Here is a 22259-nt window from a genome sequence, read left to right as displayed (position 1 = left end):
TTTTTTAATATTTTATTTATTACTTTTATTTTATGTGTATGAGTGTATTGCCTGCATGTATGTGAGTGCACCCATGTCATGCATTGCTGTGGAGGTCAGAGAGGGCTTCAGATTCCCCTGGAACTGGAGTTAAGGATGGGTCGTAGCCACCATGTGGGTGCTGGGAATCGAACCTGGGTCCTCTGCAAGAGCAGTCAATGCTCTTAACCGCTGAGCCATGTCTCCAGCCCCACTGCTGTGTTTTCTTACCTTGACTTCCCATACTTTAGCTTAAGCTACCTTCGTCTCCATCCTAGTTTATTGCAATGTTCTCCAACTCTTCTTATTTCCATTCTTGCTTTTGTTAATTCATTTCAAACCTCTACTCAAGTAAGAGATTAAAATTTTAAGTAGATAATGTAATTTCTCATGACTTCTTTCCCTTCATCAAGCCTGAAGTCGGGCCTTCATAGCTTCCTATGATTTGACGCCTGCTCATTTCTCGAGGTTTTTGCCCTTGTCCCTCCTGCTTCATTCAGTCCCAGTGACTTTTAGTTCTTGATTCTTCTCTCAGCTCTTTTCAGCTTTAGGGACTTTGCATATGCCTTTCCCTGTCCTCAGAGTGCCGTTCCTTCTACCCTTCACTTAACTAATTAATTCTTCACTCATCTTACAGGTCTCAATTGAAATGACTCTCTCTCTCTCTCTCTCCTTCCCTCCCTCCTTCCTTCCCTTTCCCCCCCTCTCGTGTGTGTGTGTGTGTGTGTGTGTGTGTGTGTGTGTGTGCCTGTGTGCCTGTGAAGGCCAGAGGTCTTCCTTGATCACTGTCAACTTTGTTTACTGTAGCAGAACCTAGAGCTCACTAATTTGGCTAATAGTAGGTTTTAAAACATCATTGTTTATGGAACATTCTTTGTTACTGCTTAAATATTAAGCTTATAAGGATTTTTTTTTTAGTCTTTTTGAGACAGGGTCTCCCTGTAGCCCCAGCTGTCCTGGAACTCACTATGTAGACCAGGCTGGCCTTGAACTCACAGAGATCTGCCTGCCTCTGCCTCCCGAGTGCTGGGATTAAAGGCATGCGCCACCACGCCCAGCTTAGGGATTTTTAAATTTAGCCTTATATGACTGATTTCAGGAACTATTTTGGGGTACATGCTGAATAACCTCAAATTAATTGTTTTTAAAGATTACTTAAATTTATTTCATTTAAATTTTTTTATTATTTATTTATTTTTCTCTTTCTGAGACAGGGTCTCCCTGTAGCCACCTGGCCTGGAACTCACTATGTAGACCAGGATGGCCTTGAACTCACAGAGATCCGCTTGCCTCTGCCTCCCAAGTGCTGGAACTACAGGCATGTGCCACCATGCTCGGCCTCACTTTACTTTTTCATGCCATGTTTGTAACTGTTACCTGGAAATTGACTTTTACCTGTTGCTTAAAGATATAGTCTAAATTTCTGGACTTCATAAACAGACTTAATGAAAATAGCATCTGAGGCCAACCAGATGACTCACTGTGTTAAAGTGTTTGCTGTCAAGCCTGATGACCTGAGTTTGATTCCCAGTACCTACATGGTGGAAGGAGAGAACCAATTCCTGCAAGCTGTCCTCTGATCGCCCCGCATATGCTATGTCATGTCCATGAACATGCACATGCACATGAACACACAATAAATTAATAAATAAAATACAAAACACATTTGCATAGAGTGGAAGAGTCCCTTACATCACACTTGATCACTTGTAATAAGAGGCTGATGGCTGGTAAGCCACCTTGTAGAGTATGCTAAGATCTCCTTTGGTGTGGTATAATAAAGGCAAAGCATATTTACTGCAGATTTCAGAGTATTGCATCCTCTGGAGGGTTGAGGCAGGTCTGGGATTAGGAGTTAGTTGCTCTTTTTCTCTAGCTGTTACTTGAACACGCTTGCTTGAAGACAGGGGCACTCACCAGCAGGCTATGACATAGAGCATGAAAATGTTGCTGATTTGTCTCCAGCTCATCCCAGTCCAGCTGCCAACAGCTTGTAGGTCTGAGGATGAAGGGGAGTCCATACGTCAATGACTCACAGAGCCCACTAGAGTTTAGAGCCCTGGAAAAGAAAGGCAGTGAAAGACTTCTTAGTGATACCTAGAGCCTCTCACCACATCCATCTAAATTTGGCTCAGATTTAGGACCTAACTGTGAAAGCTTGTGGATCAGAGTGTGTAAATTATCTAGTATGTGGCCAGCATCAAGCATGAAGGTACACAGAACACTCTCCAAAGCTCAGCATTCTGTTCACTGGCCCTATGCTAGGAACTAGAAAGCAACAAAAGTGGCCTTTGCCATCATTGCTCAACCTGAGAAATGGTTCCCCTGGAAGCAGGAATCCTAGTGCTTAGAGAAACGGTAGGGTTGGGTGGATCCCCTGTACCATTGCTCTTTGAAAGTTGCATTTCTGTACTGATGCCTACCACACATTCAATAAACATCCACTGAGGCTGGATACCTTTTCTCATGCAGGGACTTTCTGTGTTCCTAATTCTTACCCAGGTCTTCCAGTAGTCTGCTATAGCACTTCTACCATCTGCTCCTTTGGCATCCACTTGCTGAATAGCCCAACCTTGCTTTTTTCATGACATGCTTGTCACTGCTCCCTGGGCACTGCCTTTTGCCTGACTAAATCTCTGGACTACATTGTTGTGGGGTCAGTAAGAACACCATAGAGTAGGGAGGTTTCCTCAGACCATACTTGATCACTTGGAGCTTGTAACGTGAGGCTGATGACTGGGAAGCCATCTGGTAAAGTGTGCTGATGTCTCCTTTGGGGTCATCTATTCTCGATGTGCCATCAGCTGTACCAGGAAGCAGGGATGGGCTCAGAAATCGCTCTTGGAGATCACATTTCAGGCACACTACAATAAAAGCAGCATTGGAGAAGGGGCTGTGGGTCACAAGTTACCTCAGGCTATGCCATTAAAAGACAACATCTGCTACCCAGTTCTTATCTACCTGGTAAGTAAGGGATACTGGAAGCCAGGGGAGTGGGAAAAGGAAAGCTTGGTTTTGAGAAGGGAAAGCAGGGCTGCAACCTGTAGTCTGAGGCTCTATACAATTAACTTATGTTCTGGGTCTGACATGAGTTTTAGCTGCTTTACTGCCAGGTTGGCTGACCAGTTGTGTCATCTGGTTTATAATCCAATCCTAGGGGAACATGTGTCTTCCATGGAGCAGGGAGCTAATAATGAATGCTAAAATCTACAGAGGCCTTTGATCAATCACAGAAGGAAATCTTGCCTCTGTTGCTTCCCTGTGGCTTTAGCAAGACTGTAGGTCAGATGAAGGAAGAACCAGAAAGCAGAAGTCAGGCAGTCAGCTGACTGCTATTGTTTTTCTGTGGGCTCTTCCAGAGACATTCAGAGCTATGGGAGGAATAAGTTCCTAAAATAGCTTATTTTTAATTCCCCAAAGAAATCTGAGTATAGGACTGTCAAGGCCTTAGAACGCAACTGTGGCAATAGACAACAGATATCAGGAGTGCTTAGATTGGTAACGAGCTGAGCTATTGTTCATGAAGATGTGGCATTCTACTAAGATTTTGTTTTATATTTTTTTGAGACTGGGCTTCATGTAGGCCAAGTTAGCACCAAACTTGCTATGTAGTCAAGGATGATTGTGAACTGATCCACCTGCCTCTATCTTCTGGTACTGGGATTTCAGGTGTGCATCATCATATCTGGCTTTGTATTAAGTTTCTACTCCAGCAGTTACCTTTACATGCCATAGGGCATAACCTTCTGTTGTTCTAAGCCTGAGTCCTTGATGTTCCAAAGTTTTAAAATAAACTATGAATCTTGTTGGGCATGGTGGTGCACGCCTTTGAGCCCAGCACTCTGGAGGCAGAGGTAGGCAGATCTCTGTGAGTTCGAGGCTAGTCTGGTCAACATAGTGAGTTCCAGGACAGCTGGGGCTACAGGGAGACCCTGTCTCAAGAAGACCAAAACAAATAAACAAACAAAAACAACAAAAAAACTATGAATCTAGTTTGAATACTGACAGCAAACTTGTAAATATACAGATGTTGAGCACTTGTGAGGAGGCTACTACAGTAGGATAGTTCAGGGGTTCGGTTTTGCTTTGTTTTTACGTAGTGAGCCACATGCTCAGAAATCCACATGTAGCAGCACCTCAGTTTTTAAATAACACATAATGACAGTGTGATCTTCATTGTGATTGTTTATAATCATAGTGGGTTACATCACCCTAGAGAAGACCCAATTTCTTCAGACTTTATTCCAGCTGTGTCTAACATCTGGATTCCAGGGAGGCCCTGCCTAGCAGAAGCACTGACTGCACATGGATCTAAGTTTTATATACATGTTGAAGGTCTGCAGGCTTCTAAAACTTGGTTCCAGATGGAAATGAACATTCTGACTCTGATCCTGATGCTGAAAGCTTTGGTGTGTGTGTGTGTGTGTGTGTGTGTGTGTGTGTGTAAGCCAGAGAAACTCTGATAGCCATAGAGACAAGGCTGGCTTTAGGAGTTCATGGCCTTTGAGAGTCTCAGTTCTGTTAGTGAGAGAAAGGAAGCACTAGCCCTTTGGTTTAGTGTGGCCTAGCACTAGGCGGGTTACTGGTGTATAAGGGCCCATCACCATGGAAGCAGATAGATCTGTGTTTGATGACTATAGTCTGAACTAAGAATGGTCAAATGTACAAGAAAGCACTGTTACGTTTAATTGATCCTAAGGTGAACACCAGTTCTAGGTGGGACCTGGAATTGCTTCGCTTCAAATCCTGGTTCTGCTATTAATTTTCTCTGAGGTCCTGGGAGGTGTTTAATTTTTTTTGTCTCAATTTTCTCATGTGTAAAACAAAGATAGTACTATATTTGGTTTGAAGACACATTTTTTACACACAAACATCTCTAGCTCTGTCTTACAATTGCCATTAGCCAGGGAGATACTCTTAGGACTTATTATTAACCTAAAAGAACTCTCAAGAAGGATAAAATAATACTATATGGTGACAAGAAAGCACTGTTATGTTTAATTGACAATGTTTTCATTCTTAATGGTGTATAAGATAGTGGTGTATCTTATAATTGATAGCATCTCAGATTTGATGACATATTTAATGATAGTATTTTCTTTGTGGTGGTGTGTGAAGATAAAATGGGATTATGGAAGAAAAGGAGTTAACACAGAGGTTTGGCAAAGGAAAGGCACAAAAATTTTAACTATAAACTAGTTTCTGTGTAAAGTTGCCAGTTGCCTTTAACTTAGGAAAATGGATGACTGAATTCCAGAAGATGGGATAGGGAACAATTAGTATGATCATCTTGGAACAGAATGGAAAGGAGGTCCTAAAGACATTTTATATGCGAAGGAAAGGTGAATCACAGTGAAGTTAAGGTGTCAAAGGCATCCCAGGCTCTAGGTTTTGTTTTTCTAATTATTTTTCATTTCATTTAATTTAATTTTTAATATTTATTTATTTATTTATTTATTTATTTATTTATTATTGTGTGTGTGTGTATGTGTGTGTGTAGGCATGCACATGCTGCCATACACATGTGGAGGAGTCTGTTCTTTCCTTCCAGTGACCCAGGATTGAACTCAGGTTACCAGGCTCGGTGGCAAGTGCCTTTATCTGATGAACCATTTTGCTGGCCTCCAGGCCCTAGGTTTAAATGGAGGGTGGAAGAGAGATCTGATGCCTGTCCCTAGAAAGAAGCGATACATAATACTATTTAATTATGCCTTCAAAGGGCTTGTTCCTACTCTGAAAAAACAGTGGTCATAGCAGAGTTCTACTACAAATGGAGAAAGGAGACCTCAAATATACTGCTAATGGTCAAGAAAGAGCCCTCACTCCTCATTGACGAAGCTTCTTTTTACAACAGATGGAGTCTATTCTAGAATTCCAGAACAAGTAAAATGCAGATAATAAGTGTCTGTGAGGTACTTAACCTTAAGTGACACGTCTTCAATGCAACCTCTACACATAGGACTAATGCATCTCTCAGCTTTCACCAGAGATGTTTCCTTATGCAGCAGATGGTGATTAACATAGAAACCCACAATTGGCTAATGCAGAGAACAAGAGGTTGCAGAGTGCTTATCCCTGAATAGGACAGCTATTTCAAACCTCTGCCTCCCAAGGCTTAGGGATCATGCAAAAGAGGAGGGGAAAAATTGTAAGAGTCAGAGGGGGTGGATGACCACAAGGAAACAAGAGTCTTCCACATAGCTGGTCATTTACTCATATGAACTCATAGCAATGATGACAGCATGCACAAGTCCTATGCAAGCTCAAACCAGACAAAATCCCAGCATAGACATGAGGAAGTGGGTAAGAAATCCCAACCCAATCTAGGGAACTTTTGGCAACTGGTGGCTGCTGGGAGGGGGAAAGACAGTGTGTTATAGGCTCAGAGGTTAAGAGCACTAGCTGCTCTTGCAGAGGACCTGGGTTTGATTCCCAGCACCCATATGGTGGCTAGCAATCATCTGTAACTCCAGTTCCAGGGGAATCTGACACCTTCCCCTGCCCTCCATGGGCACTGTACTACACAGGTGCACTTATACACATGCAGGCAATATATTCGTATACATAAGATAAAATAATAAAATGTTAAAAAATAAATTGGGAGGGGCAGTGGGTTGAGGTTCAGAGAGGGGAGAAGATCTAAATATCATTAAACTATATTGTATGGAAATCATAAAAATTCAATAAAAATTGGTTTAATAAGAAAATCTTAAAAAGAACCTTCTTATCACTAATTGCGCAACTCTTTTATGGATCTAGAACTACAACTTTGGAAGACTCAAATGCTAATAAATATGAAGTATATTCCTCTCCCCCCCCAAAAAAAGAAAAAGCCCTCAAAGGTGGTATAAATAACATGCCATGTCAGAGCCCGGGAAAAGGGCTTTTGAAAGCATCATATCTAGTTCAGTCCTCAACCCTCTATGATCTTTATAGTTGCTACCATTATTCTGTTCAATAAGAAACCCTAAAGGAGACGGCACACTTTGGTCTTTTTCCTGAGGAGGTAGGTTATAAGGAGTTGCCTTTCCCAAGCTCAGTCTGGCTGAGTATACTAGTAAGTACATCTGGCACCAGCCAGAATAATATCTGGGCCTTGTTGGCATGTCTGGAACACTGGGTGAATATTTTGGCTCCAACAGCTACCTAAATTGCTTTGTGAACATGATCTTGGGCTACCAGTTGTCCGTCTTAGAACTTGCCTCTGAGTTGTTTCAGTTTTCCTCAATTTGATACCTAATGATAAGATCTTTAGTTAATGTTATTAGTCTTCTTCTTCTTCTTGTTACAAACAGAGTTATTATTGAGGTACCAGCATTCTTTAAATTATAGTATCAAGCCAGGCAAAGTGGTGCAGGCCTTTAATTCCAGCACTTGGGTGGCAGAGGCAGGTGGATCTCTGTGAGTTCAAGTCCAGCCTGGTCTACATAGTGAGCTCAGACAAGTGGGGGCTACAGGGAGACCCTGTCTCAAAAAGACCAAAAAAAATTTATAGTATCAATACTACTATCAATTTACAATAAGAATATTGAGAAAATGTATGATTCATTGTATTCTTCTATGGTATAACTGATGTTCTATCATTGGGGTATCTAGGACTTTGCCTCTTTAACTAATCAGGCCTAACAAGGCTGAGTTGTGTCACTTTTAGAATGTTTCTCTTTATACCTTATGTTATCACTGGAGTGCCTCATCCAATCCTCATCCAACCCCTAAGCCTTCAATACTCTGTATTCTGATGATTCTCCAGGCTAGTGTCCTAGTCCTAGACAAGAATATTCTTAGTCAACATAATATATCTTTTCAGGGCTGTGTACTTGAATTATCCTTAGCTCTAGAGGACGGAAGAAAGCTCTGTGGAGGAAGAAGAAGATGGATGTATTCTTGGTCTGTTTCACTGTTATGTAGCCAGGCTTTGAAGAAAATCTCCATGCTGATAACACTGTTGTCTACAGTCTGAAGGTCAATGTCAGTTCCCAGGATAGAACTCTCTGCAGAAGAAGGGGAAATGACAGTTAAAGTATTTAATTTTTATTTTATTATTTTTTAGATTTATTTTTATTTTAAATTATGTGTATGTGTGTGTGCGTGTGTGTGTGTGTGTTGGGGGGGGCATGTGCACATGAGTTCAGTAGCTCATAGAGGCCAAAAGAGGGCATTGGATATCCTAGAACTAGAGTTACAGGGAATTGCAAGAAGCCCAAAGTGGGTGCTGGCAACCAAACTCAGGTCTGCAAGAGAAACAAGCACTTTTAACCACTGAACCATCTCTCCAGTCCAAGTGTTTAATTTTTAATTTAAAAAATATTTTTGAGATTCATTCTTTATTTACAAGTCAATGGAGAAATGTCCTCTGTAAATTCTAATTTGGGATAAGAAAAGCAATGTAAAGGCTTGAATCCTGCACCACACTGCTGTGTGTGGGAGGAGTTCATGCCACTATTTCTTTATACAGTGAAGCTGGGTGTGGTGGCACACCTGTGATCCCATCACTTTCGAGGTAGGGGCCGAAGGATAGCACAACTTAGAGGCCATCCTGGTCTACAGAGTGAGTCCTAGGTCAGCCAGGACTATATAAGGAGACTGTTTCAAAAACAAAAATAAAAAGAAAGAAAGATATGCAATGATTTTGTTAAAAAAAAATAAAAAACAAAATCTCATGATTTCTTCATGTTGGCATATGTGAAATAATTAAAAATAAAGATCTCGGTTTCAATTTGACAGTCTCTGGTCAGCTGTGTGAGGTGACCAGGACATCACTTTCACTCAGTGACAGCCCTTGTTCTCCAAGAGTAACAGGTTCTGAGCAGAGACTTTAATTCTCATCTCTAGAGTATCTGCTGGAGGAATGGCGAGGCCCCCGTCCTTAAGGGCCTGAACTTTCAGCTTCTCTGCTTCCAGTTTGGTCTGCTCTTCTACCCTTTGTTATTCTAGGACTTCTTCAATAGATACTTGCTGGAGGGGAGTGTCACTTTCCTTTTCCAAGTCTATTTCTCCTAGTAGGACCACGTTTTCTCCTCTAACCACAAAGATCCCTCAAGGAATAACACCATATTTTTTGCCCACATGAATATGCTCCACTCTCTCTGATGCAGCACTAAGTTAGCAAACTGATTAAAGCTTCATAAAAAGCCTGTAAGTGTCCTTCCATTTCGAAGCAGGACCAAGTGTTTTTTTGTCGATGTCCACGATGAGACTGGCGGTGCAGGGCACGTAGTTCATTTTGAGCTAAGCAGGCTACAGAGGCCTGCGGCTACAGAGGCAACGCGGGCACTCCCGCTCGATCCTACAGACTGGACGGGAATCGCCCTCACCTACCCCAGCCTGGCTTCCAGCCTGCCGGAAGCACCTAAAAAGATTTTTTTAAAGCTAGGAATAGTGGCACACACCTTTAATCTCAACACTCGGGAGGCAGAGGCAGGTAGATCTCTGTGACTTCAAGGCCAGTCTGGTCTATATAATGAGTGCTGGGATTAAAAGTGTGTGCCACTAGGCCAGGCTCGATTTTTTTTTTTTTTTTAAATAGACAGGGTCTTGATATGTAACCTGGCTGGCTTGACAGTCACAGTGTAGACTACATCTTGTACTTGTGATGAGCCTTCTCCTTTGCCTCTCAAGTGCTGGGATCACAAACATGAGCCATCACACCCAACTATTTTTTTTAACTATAAATTTTGAAAAATACAAATTTTGAAGATTCCCCTAAATTTTGTTTTAATTGTATATTTCTGTTTAAAAATATTGTAGACAGGGGCTGGAGAGATGGCTCAGCGGTTAAGAGCACTGACTGCTCTTGCAGAGGACTGGGTTCGATTCCTAGCACCCGCATGGCAGCTACAAACTGTCCTTAACTCCTGTTCCAGGGGAATCTGAAACCCTCTTCTGACCTCCACGAATTGCAGGACACGAGTGCACTCACATACATTTGGCAATACACTCATACACATAAAATAAAAATAATAAAATATTTTTGAAAAATTGTAGACAATAAAAATCAACAAAATTATGTAGCAACACAGGTTAAACAGTTAACAAGGGAGATTTCAGCTTTATGGTATCATTTACAGTAAAAAAACTTTTAAAATTATTACTTCTGTTGAAAATGAATCTGAACATTTAGAAGAAAAAAGATGAACTACCATAAGATTACAGAATTAGTCACTGGCACATCATCTCACAAGTATACTTGGCATCAAAGAGGCAGGGGTGGTCTGATGGAGTGTGATTCCATTCCAGATCTGATGAGTGGTGTTGGGTAGATGGGTTAACAGGCTTTATTAGGGTAGTTCTGAACTCAAGCTGTTCTAGCTCTGGTGCTGCAGGTAAAGGTCGTCAGGGAAAGTCAAATAGAATGTGGTGGAGGAAACATGGTGGAGGAAATGAGGCAAGAGCTGAGAAGAAACAGGAGGATTCCAACTTTTCACACTTCACCATGAGAAACTCTCTGAAATACGTTTACAAAGGGCCTAAGAAAAGCCAGTTGCTCGAATGAATTAACTTCTGTGTATGACTCATGAACCTTAGGCAGTTTATTTCTAGAACGACATTCCTGAGGACAAGTTGGTAGAGGTGGCAAACTGTCCACAAGAACAAAGAAGGTTCAGTCCAACATACTGGCTCCAACACAGGAGGTGCTGGGAGAGTTATCCTCACACTCATTCAAAGACTTATCCTGCAGCTGGCAGGGGAGAGCAAGTGCATTTTCTCTGGTCAGTTAGCATGATCAAAACTCTGCTATCTATCTGCTAGACAGTTATAAAGATTCATTCATCACTAGCTGTTTCATTCATTCTGTCAGGTACACATGACACTGATTATTATTATCTTTTTGGTCTTTTTGAGACAGGGTTTCCCAGTAGCCCCAGCTGGCCTGGAACTTACTATGTAGACCAGGCTGTCTTGAACTCACAGAGATCCGCCTGCTTCTGCCTCCGGAGTGCTGGGATCAAAGGCGTGTGCCATCAGGACAGGCATATAACACTAGATTTTTTAAAGTTCACTAAGAGTAACTTAATTTTTTTTTTCTAGACAGGGTCTCACTATGTAGCCCCAGCTAGCCTAGAACTTGCTATGTAGACCAGGCTGCCCTCAAACTCACAGAGCTCTGTCCACCTCTGCTTCCTTAGTGCTGGGGCTAAAGGTGAGTACCGCCATACCTGCCCAAAACAGCATTATTCTTGACCATTTCCTCTGGAATTTTCATCTGCTCCAATGTGTTTTATGATGCGAAACACAAAGCTATTGCTGAAGAAATAACCACTAAGCCATCTCTCCAGCCCCTCACCTCTGTTCTTGATGATTATGGCTGTTACAGTTCTTTCTCTAAACTATTCTGGCTTGTTCATTAGGTTTTTAAAAACAATTTTATTTTTACTTTATGTGTATAAGTGTATTGCCTGCATGTATGTAAGTGCACCTGTGTGGTGCAATGCCCAAGGAGGTCAGAAGAGGGTGTCAAATTCTCTGGACCTGGAGTTGTGGACAGTTATTAGCTACCATGTGGGTCCTGGGACTTGAACCCAGGTCCTCTGCAAGAGCACTCAGTGCTCTTAACTGCTGAGCCAACTCTCCAGCCCTGTTCATTAGTTTTGAGCTTGAGAAGCTATGTACCTGAAAGGGTGCTGACAAAAGCAATTTTGAAAGACCAATCCTGAACACGGCACCTGTATGATGGAAAACGCTGTGCCTCACTATTCAGATGAGCCAGGCAGCTAGTCTTCCTCATCACCATTCCCCAGTACTGTTTCTACCTTAACCTATCCATTCTGGCAAGAGTCACAGAACAGAATAGTTTCTTCCTTTGAAGAAAATCTTTTATAGTCTCCACAGAGGTGTTGCATTTCAGGTTTGAGCCTTTGTTTTGTGGTCTCAGAGGCAGTAACAAGCTCATGTTATTCATACTAAAGCCCAATGTATAAAGCAGAACACTTTAGAGGGAGAACTTCTGTTCCATCTTCTCTGCCACTGATGTGGGTATTTCCTTGTGCATACTTGCTCTTTTCCTCTCTAGTACTACTTAGGTTTGACTCCCAGTTTGCTTTTCTGAAACATGGTTTCCTTACACCCCTCCTTTGCTGTCTTTCTGCTGTCACTTGCTTATTTGGGATTACTGGGTATCACTTATCATTCTTAAGAACCACCTACCTACCTTTTCTTCCTCTGTGATGGCCCAGGCTAGTTCTCCCCACTGCGACTTGTTGAGGTCCTATTTTCCCATTCTACAAGACCAAGTTCAAGTGCCACCTGCTATATGTCTGGACCTACTCTCCAACTGGGTGTTTCCTCAGTTTTGTATTCTGCTCTCAGGACACAGATCATTTTATATTTTGTGTTTGCACTGCTGTTATTTGGAAACACATTTTATTATCCCCATTTAAATGCAGACTCTTCAAGGGCAGGAATTGCTTCTTTTCACTGAGGTCTTCCCCATCCCCCAGCTTAGGGCCTTGCCCAGAGCTGTAGCTTAGCAAAGGCCTGTTGAACTGAACAATTGCTCTCGTTACTTTTCCCATAACTCTTCAGCTTCAGCTAAATTAGTCTCCTTGTCATATGACTTCCTTCCTTCCTTAGGACTTTTATTACTCTGTCAATCCATGGCCTGCACTTCTTCCAACATTTGGCTAAGAACTTTGCCCAGGAGTTATGCTTAAATTAATCTTCTCTTATCTGGCTTTAATTAGTACCTACTGGGTATTTATGGGTTTCATTTATGCAATATTAATCATATTTGTTCTTCTGAAAGGTTTTCTCCTCTTTCCCTGAGTTTATAAAAAGCAGCGAGATTCAGTAGAAAGGCCAAGACTTAAATTGTGCCTTGAATATTATTAGCTGTGTGGTTTGGGGTGGGGCGGGGACACTATAACCTATTTCCTAATTATCATGAGGCAGTACAGTGTGAGATGCTTAAGAATGACATACAATAGGTCCAACCACTGTTTCTTCCCCTCCCCCCTTCTCCTCTTCTTCCTTCCTCTGGCCTTGGCTCTCACACTGAGATGACAGGGTCTCTTCTTTCCCAAGCCATAAACTCTATATGTAGACAAGGATGGACTTGAACTTCTGATCTTCCTGTCTCAACTTCCCAAGTGCTGGATGATAGACATTCACCACCATGCCTCGTTTATCCAGTGCTGGGGATCCAACCCAGGGCTTTGTGCAAGACAAACAGCGTACTGCTGAGCTACATCTCCATTCCTTTTCCTCTCATCAAGAAAATGATTAGCTTTCATAGGCTTTTCTTTTCTTTTTTCTTATCTATCTATCTATCTATCTATCTATCTATCTATCTATCTATCATCTATCTATTTAATTTTAGCTTTCGTGTGTGTGTGTGTGTGTGTACGCTTGTAGGACTTGGTCATTTTCCTTGGCCTCTCCTACCACTTACCATAGCTAAGAACTCCAGCACCTATTACAGTATTACAAACAATGGAATGTACTAAAGCCGGGGGTTGGGAAGGAGACATCACCCTTCTTAGATGCTAAGAGCAGATCCCACATTGAGCAGAAGGTAGGGTACTGTGTGTCAGGATAAGACAGACACCCCTGACAGCATGAACCAGCAGGGTGACCTGAGTGAAACTGTAGCTCTGAGTGTCTGAGCAGCTGCAGCTGCAGAGGCAGGGCACATTCACATTCTGTGTGTGGACTCATGCTGCTCCCCAGTGGCCACAAGCAGTCACCTCCTTCATTGAGCTCTTCAAGCTTTTCTGGAAGGGCCAAGTAATAGGAATAACCAAGAAAGCCAAATGATTGAAAACAGGTAACCCTCAGAAGACCCCTGCAAAAGGACCCCTAAAACAGGGTTACACAACTGAAGTGGGCTATTCTACGTGTATATTAGATCTATTTTTCTTGACATAAAAAGTCTAAGGGGGAGGATCCAAATTTGGTCAGATCCAAATGACCCTAATGTGGCCCATCCTTGGGACTCATGAATAAGAATCCTCTGACATTGTCTACAATTTCACCTATATGTGTACAGATGTATTTTGGTTGGGTAGAGGAAGAGGACAGGCACTAAGCTTTTGTTAGATTTTTCAAAAGGTCTCTGATCCTTAAAAAAAGTGAGGATCATGACAGAGATGGTGGAGTGATGTCTTAGTCTGTTAGCATCAGCTTACAGTGTTATCTACTCAGAATATAGAAGTACCTTCAAGATGTAATCAGAGCAGACAAAGCTTGCTCAAGAACTGTGCAGAGCCATTCAACCATTGCCTTTAAATCATCACAATGCCTCACAGCAAAGGGACATTGTGGCTTGTCTTTCTGAGCACATTTGTTTTCATGCTTGGGCCTTGAAAAAGGGAGAAGCCCTTTGAAAGGAGGTGGCAGGGGTGGTGGTGGACTGTAGACTCAATGTGAAGAGGTGAGTGCAGAAATGGACCAAATGGTGACAGGGGAGGCCCATGGACAGAGCTTGGGCAGTTTCTCTCCACTCATAATAGGTACACTTTTCCCAGCCCTGATGCCTCAGATACATTAGAGGCTGTCTACCCATCAAGTTAGAACAGTCAAAAGTGAGTTTAAAAAAAAAGACAACTGCTAAGTAATGAAATGCTAATGGTTTACAACAGCTGATTTATAGGATCACTGACAATCAGGGGGCTGTGGGGCTGTTTCAGTCCATTCGGGTTGCTATAACAAAATACCATAGGATAGATGACTTACGAACAACAGAGATAAGCCGGGCATTGTAGTGCACGCCTTTATTTCTGCACTTGGGAGGCAGAGGAGGGCAGATCTCTATGAGACTGAGACCAGCCTGGTCTCCATAGCAAGTTCCAGGCCAGTTGAAAATAAAAACAAAAAACCCCAACTCAAACCAAATAAACAACAGAAATTTATCTCACAGTTTTGGAAGATGGGAAGTCCAAGATTCAGTGCAGCTTTTGGTGAGTGCCCATTTGTTTGTTCCTTAATGGTCATATTCTTACAGGGTCTTCCCCTGGATATCTGTAAAGGTACTAATTCCACTCATGAAGTTTTCACCCTCCCTCATTACCCTTAAACCCATCATGTTGGTGATTTGGTTTCAACATATTAATTTTGGGAGGACATAAACATCCAGATTGTAGCTCCCCTAGCTCTGGGACAGGTCTCGATCTAATTTCAAATGTAGTATTCCTTCTCCTTGTAAGCAATGAAAGAAAAAGTTTTAGAGGAACTATTTTGCTAGGAGACTAGGCTTATATGACTCTCTCTTGAAAATTTTTTATGAAGTTTATTTGAGGGAGGGATCACACTCAAGCGATCAGGCTTGGCAACAAGCACCTTTACCCACTGAGCCTTCTCCCCAGCCCTTGAATTTCTTTTTCTTTTGTTTGTGTGGTTTGAGGGAACACAAATAGGGACTTCCCTATGGGAGGAGCTGCCCCAGGAGTATTCCCTGACAGTTAAACCTTTTGGCTTAGCTTTTGGATACACGACTGCTCTTTCCCTGGGCAGTTCAGAGAAGAGTTGCTGCAGGTGCAGTACAGAAAGGTCCAAGCTTGGCCAGAGGTGTATACCCAGTTATGCACCAAGCACAGAACCTATTCATGTCTGTACCCCCAGCACTAACCCAGTGTCTAGTGTAACACAGGAGCACAGCAACTATTTCACTGACCAGAAGAAATAAATTGTAGCCAGTCTGCTAATTACTTTGTGACCTCAGGCCAGTTTCTTCTCTAAGTTTAATTCCTCAGTCTGTAAGGTGGAAATGGTAGAGATACCTAGGCTAAGAGTTCATCTGAGTATAAAATGAGGACACTGGACACCTGAAAGCATTGTGGATTTTAAAGTACCACACAACTCTTCGGAATAAAGAGTATAGAACTCTCTGTTTGCTGTCTAGGCAGATGTGAACTCTTTAGACACTAAAAGCATGACATTTATTATCCTTTGTTTTTATTTATTTTTTGGTCTTTTTGAGACAGGGTCTCCCTATAGCCCCAGCTGGCCTGGAACTCGCTTTGTAGACCAGGCTGGCCTTGAACTCTCAGAGATCCACCTGCCTCTCTGCCTCTCGAGTGCTGGGATTAAAGGCGTGCGCCACCACGCCCGGCTTTATCCTTTGTTTTTATGTGCTGAAAACTTTAAAAAAAATGTTTTATTTATCATTTTTATTTATGTGTATGAATGCATTGCTCGCATGTATGTAAGTGCATTCATGTCCTGCAATGCCTGTGGAGGTCAGAAGAGAGTGGAATGTCGAATTCCCCTGGAACTGGAGTTACAGACAGTTGTTAGCCACCATGTGATGCTGGGAGAACCTGGGTTCTCTGCAAGAGCAGTCAGTGCTCTTAACCACTGACATCTCTCCAGCCCCCTGAAAATTTCTTTTCAATGAAGTGTGTGATCTAATTTGTAAGAAAATATATTTTGGGGCTGGAGAGATGGCTCAGTGGTTAAGAACACTGGTTATTCTTGCAGAAGACCCGGGTTTGAATCCCAGCACCCACATGGCAGCCAACAACTATCTGTAACTCCAGTCCCAGGGGATCGACAGCCTCTTCTGATCTTCAAGGGCATTGCACGACATGGGTGCACTTACCTACAGGCAGGCAATACACTCATACACATAAAATAAAAAAAAGAAAATGTATTTTAACTATAGTTCTCAATAGTTTGTTTTTCATTTTATTGAAAAAAAAATACAGTCCATATGTAAAAGAGGTTCATTATCTCCATTATCAGTCATTGAGATATGCCAAAAGTTTAAAGTATTATTTGTGGCTGTGGAATGGTAAGATGTTTGCTTCACAGGCATAAGGATCTGAGTTCAAGTCCCAGAATCTGCATGAAAATGCTGGGTCTGGTGGTGCATGAAGACCTGAGTCAACCCCCAGAATCCATGTAAAAATGCTGGGGGCTGGTGGTGCATACTTGTGATCCCAGCACTGGGGAAGCAGAGACAGGAGAATCCCTAGGGCTTGCTGGCCAGCCAGTTTAGCCTAATTGGAGAACTTTGGGCCTACCAGAGACCCTGTCTCAAAGGAGGTCAGTGGCATTCCTGAGGCTGATACCTGGGGCTGTCCTCTGGCCTTCACATGCACATGCACCCCTCACATGCACAAAAAAAGGAGTTAACAATAAAACATTATTTGGATTGGTAAACACTAGATTTTAGAGGTATTTAAAAATTCTTCATGGTGGCACAATCCCAGCACTGAATGAACTGGCTCAGCAAACTTCCCTAAGTTACTCCATTTTGTTCAGAGCCATTTCAGCAGCAACTTTGCTCCACAGCAAAAGGAAAAGGGGAGCAACCTTGGGCCTTGGAAAATTGTCCTAGCCATGAACTATGAAATGTGCTAATTCCAGACATTATACATCTGACTAACCAGCTTGTTTTCGCTTCTGTAACCCGCTTGCTGTCCTGGGTCGCCCTGACACAGGGCATAAGACCACCCTTGTTATCTTGTTATTGTATGACCACCTAGAAGTTATTTACCTTGACTGTCTTATTTTACATGTTATGGCTAAAGCAGTTGGCTAGTTTTAATGTCACAAAGTTGAGTGCCAAGTTATATGACTGTATCACTTGTCTGTATAATGATTGGTTGTTAATTAATAGAGTCAAAATTCTGCTATGTTGTACAAACCCGATTGATTTACAGATTATTAACAATAATTCTGTAATCCTATAAAAACTATGACCTGACAATCATCAGGGCTGCTTCTACTCCCGAGATAGACAGCCCGGCTGGCCGAAAATTAAAATTTACCTTGCTACTTTTCTTAAAGTGGTGTTGGTGATTTTTTTATGAACTCTGTCCTATAACACTAAGGAGACTGAGGCAAAATTGCCATGAGTTTGGCTATGGGCTAGGTAGCTAGTACCAGGCCATACAGGGTCACCTAATAAGACCCTGTCTCATAAACAAAAATATTTTTTACTGTAGATATTAATTTACATATGCAAACCAAAAAAGTGTTCAATGTAAATTATAATGCAAAATCTAAAAGCTGACAGGGAGGTAGTGTTTGCATAGGTAGGAGAGGAAGATAGGGAAATGGGTTATTGTCTAGAAAAATAAATGAAGAAGGAAGTGGGGCTAGGAAGGCATTAAATCAGCTGGCACGGCCCAGAAAAACAGAGCAAGGAGTTTTCCATCTTTAAAATTAAAAAAATCTTACTATTGTATGTATATGACATATGCGTAATTGTGAGTAGTGTGTGTGTGTGTGTGTATGTCTGTGTGTGCAGGAGTGCACATGCCATTGCACACATATGGAGTTCAGAGGACAACTTTTGAGAGTGGTTCTCTCCTTTGACCTTGGGAGCCAGGGATTGAATTCAGGTTTCAGAATTGTGTAGTGCCTTTACCCATTGAACTGGCCTGAGTTTTGCCTCCTTAGTTTGCCCAAGAGAAAAATATGCCCCAAGGTGAAAATCTAAAAGGAACCATGAAAGAGAGGACTTACTGGGAAGCTAGGTTGAGAAGAAACAAAACAAAAAACAAAAAACTAAAATAGCCTCTAAATCCCCAAAGTTCTAATACACACACACACACACACACACACACACACGCACACACACACACACACATTTATCCCATACACCTAGACTGTACAATGTGATTCTGAGAATGTATATGTATCTTTGAATTGCTGGAGGAGTATTGAAGGAGAGTGCCCCTCAGACCACCCCCCCCATCCTCTGAGAAACAGCTGCCTTCCACCTGACTCTGGAAATCCCCTAGATTGTTCAAACCCTTTCCTGGTACATCTGTTTATGGTTTCTATAGAAATCCCCTGCTTTGCGATTTTTGTGCTTAAAAACCCTGCAATTCCACGGCTCTGGGTCGTAGTGTAGCTCTGGAGTCTGCCTGAGTCCCTGGCTGGTCGGTTTCAATAAAGCAGTTAAGTTCTCCTGAGTCTCAGTGTCTGAGTGGTCAATTCAGGGAATTTTTTGGACCCCGAACAGTATCTTCAGTATACTGGATTCATAAAAGAGGAACTGGTAACTCGAAAGCAGAAAAACCATATAAAAAATTTTAAGACATTGTCAAATTCCTCTCCAAAACGAGTCGTAACATTGTGTGTATACATGAGCAATATTAGCCTTTGCTCCCCCTGTGATATAAATTTCAGTACTTACTCTTAGTTCTTCAATTTTCCTTTGATATTATGGTGCTTTTTATCTTGATGAAGATTTAAATTTAGAAATATTAAAAAATTATATTTATTTAACCAGGTGTGGTGGTGCATGCCTTTAGTTCCAAAGCTCATTCAGGAGGCAGAGGTAGGTGGATCTCTGTGAGATGGAGGCCAGCCTGGCCTACACAGTGAATTCCAGTCCAGTGGGGCTAATAGGGAAACCCCGTCTCAAAAACAAGCAAACAAAAACAACAGAAGTCACATTTATTTTTATTTGTTCATGCATATATGTATATGTGTGTGAGCACATGTCCCTGTCATGGAGTGCATGATAAGGTCAGAGGACAACTCATGACCATGTTTGTGAGTGTGGAGGCCAGAAATGAATGTCAGGTATCTATTGCTTGACACCTTATTTTTGAGACAGGGTTTTTCCCTTAACTTGGATCTCACTGTTTTAACTAGATTGGCTGGCCATCAAGCCCCTGGGATCATTCTGTCTCCATCCCCCCAGATCTGGAGCTATAGGAGGTGTTGTAGTGTCTGGCTTTTTTTTTTTGGTTTTTTTGAGACAGGGTCTCCCTGTAGCCCCAGCTGTCCTGGAACTCACTATGTAGACCAGATTGGCCTTGAACTCACAGAGATCTGCCTGCCTCTGCCTCCCAAGTGCTGGGATTAAAGGTGTGTACCACTACGTCTGGCAGTGTCTGGCTTTTTTATGTAAGTGCTAGAGACTGAATTCAAGACTTCATGCTTGCATAGTAAGCACTTTATCTCTCTAGTCTAAAACTTTGCTTAAAAAAAGTCTCTGTCTTTTCCCCAGGGGAGGAAGACAGGTAAAATAGGGTCTCCAGAAAGTAAGAGAAAAATCAATTAAAAAAGAGCCAGAGCCAGAAATAATTGAATGATGCTTAAGCTCAGTTCAACACCTAGGTGACCCTTGAAGTACACATGTACAGGACAAGCTGAAGATAGCTTAGAGTTTAGGTCTAAAGACTGGCCCTGAGATCATCTGGGTCCTTGCTCACTACAGACCCAACAGGTGGCAGTTTGAGGCTAACAAAGTTAATTGTCTGAACACAAAACCAAGCCAAAAACCACTCTTCAGAGCAACATAATAGAATCCAGAGTCTCTATAACATAACATTCACAAAATAAAATCCAAATATTTTTGGCATGCAGAGAGAGAAAACTATGACCCAGTCTCAAAGGAAAATACAAATTACAAATGCAAACTCTAACATGATAAAAATGTTTCATATATTTGATTGGGACTTTATATCAACATATCTAAAATTATACTCAATGAGGAAATAAAAGTATATTCATAATGAATGGAAATATATGGAGAATTTAGAATTAAAAAAATACAACGTCTAGCTGGTCCTGGTGGCACATGCATTTAATCCCAGCACTTGGGAGGCAGAGGCAGGTGGATCTCTGTGAGTTCAAGGCCAGCCTGGTCTACATAGCAAGTTCTAGGTCAGCTGGGGCTACAAGGAGACCCTATCTCATAAAGACCAAAAAAAATACAATATCTAAGCACAAATATTCACCATAATGGGCTTAAAAGCAGAATGAAGATGAAAGGGAAAAAAGCCAATGACCTAAGACAGATAACAGGGACCTATGGGAAGAGAAAGAGAAAAGTATAAAAATAAGCAAACAGGGGCTAGGGATGTAGCTTAGTTAGTAGAGTATTTGTCTATCATGCACAAGGCCCTGGGTTCTATCCACAGTACCACCTAAACCATATACCATATAGGTATATGCCTATAATCTCAGCACTTGGGAGGTGGAAGCAGGAGAATCAGAAGTTCAAGGTCATACTTTTCTACATAGAGAGTTTAAGGCCAGCCTGGGTTACAAGAGATCCTGTCTCAAAACAACAATAACAACTAAGCAACCAAATAAACAAAACTGTGGAACAAATTTATTTATTTAATTTTGTTATTACTGTCATTATTATTTAAGACAGAGTCTTGTTATATAGCCCAGGGAAGCCTTGAATTTGGCAGTCCTCCTTCTTCAGTCTCCCAGGTACTGGGATTAAAGGTGTATACTACCATGCACAGATCTCTGTGAAACAATTTTAAAAGGTTTAACATATGGGTAACTGGAGTCCTATAAGAAGAGAAAGGATATAGCAGAAAAATATTTGAAGAAATAATCGCAGAAAAAATTTCAAATTGGATTAAGGATTAAGTATATAGATTTGACCAGGTGTGGTGGTACACACTTTTTTCTATAAATTTGAGGCCAGCCTGGTCTATATAGTGAGTTTCAGGCCATCCAGGCCTACATAGGAAGGTCCTGTCTCAAAAAAAGTATATAGATTCAAGAGGGCTCATTGAACTTCTGACAGGATAAAATAGAAGAAATCCATGTTTAGTCATGTCATTATCAGGCTGCTAAAAACAAACATAGACTTCATAAAAGTGGCCAGAAAACTGATCCTGTATAGATATGTAAGGGCTGCCACTTTTAGTTAGAAACCAGTGGAGGCTATAAGGCAATGGAATAGTTTTAAGTTAATGAACCAACATAGGCAATCTATAATTTTTTAATTGAAATTTTGTGATTTTCATACAATATAGTTTGATAGTATTTAGATCCCCTCCAATTTTTTTTTTTTGAGACAGGGTCTCAGTATGCAGCCTTGGATGGTGTGGAACTCATACATAGACCAGTCTTGCCTCAGACTCACAGAGAGTCACTTGCCTCTGTCTCCAGAGTCCTGGGATTAAAGATGTATGCTACCATGCTTGGCTATAATTCTATATATGGGAAGAATATCCTTTAAGAACGAAGGTGAAATAGACATTCTCAGATACATAGCAACTAGGAGAATTGCCACTGCCAGAAACATGTTTTAAGAAACATCAAAGTTCTTTATGTTGAAGGAAGTAACATCTTGGATGTATAGGAATAAATGAGAACATTGAAAATGGCAAAAATACATGGGTAAAGATAAGAGACCAAAGCAGGAGGATTAAGAATGTAAGACCAGCTTTAGCTACATACTGATTTCAAGCCCAACCTGAGCTATATGAGGCCCTGTCACAAAGGGGGGAAAAGAAAGAAAGAAAGAAAAGAAAGAAAGAAAGAAAGAAAGAGAGAGAGAGAGAGAGAGAGAGAGAGAGTGAAAGAAAGAAAGA

At 41.6% G+C, this 22259-nt stretch overlaps 1 protein-coding gene and 1 pseudogene across 1 annotated transcript in view; both read right to left on the bottom strand.

The window, feature by feature from the left end:
• The window catches only part of M1ap (meiosis 1 associated protein), a 95302-nt gene that overhangs the window by 24419 nt on the left and 48624 nt on the right, over positions 1 to 22259 (bottom strand). Inside the window, exons 5-7 of the mRNA XM_008824732.2 lie at positions 7836 to 8009; positions 2720 to 2882; positions 1936 to 2077 (exon numbers count right to left, since the gene is read on the bottom strand). Of these exons, the coding sequence (XP_008822954.1) occupies positions 1936 to 2077; positions 2720 to 2882; positions 7836 to 8009 (479 nt within the window). The remainder of the gene's footprint in view (positions 1 to 1935; positions 2078 to 2719; positions 2883 to 7835; positions 8010 to 22259) is intronic.
• Positions 8785 to 9240, bottom strand: LOC103727006 (annotated as a pseudogene).

Source organism: Nannospalax galili, unplaced genomic scaffold, assembly GCF_000622305.1.
Source record: "Nannospalax galili isolate Female #2095 unplaced genomic scaffold, S.galili_v1.0 scaffold389, whole genome shotgun sequence".
Lineage (NCBI taxonomy): Eukaryota > Metazoa > Chordata > Mammalia > Rodentia > Spalacidae > Nannospalax > Nannospalax galili.
The sequence above is the reverse complement of the archived record's forward strand: the minus strand, read 5'-3'. Positions and strand labels throughout refer to the sequence as shown.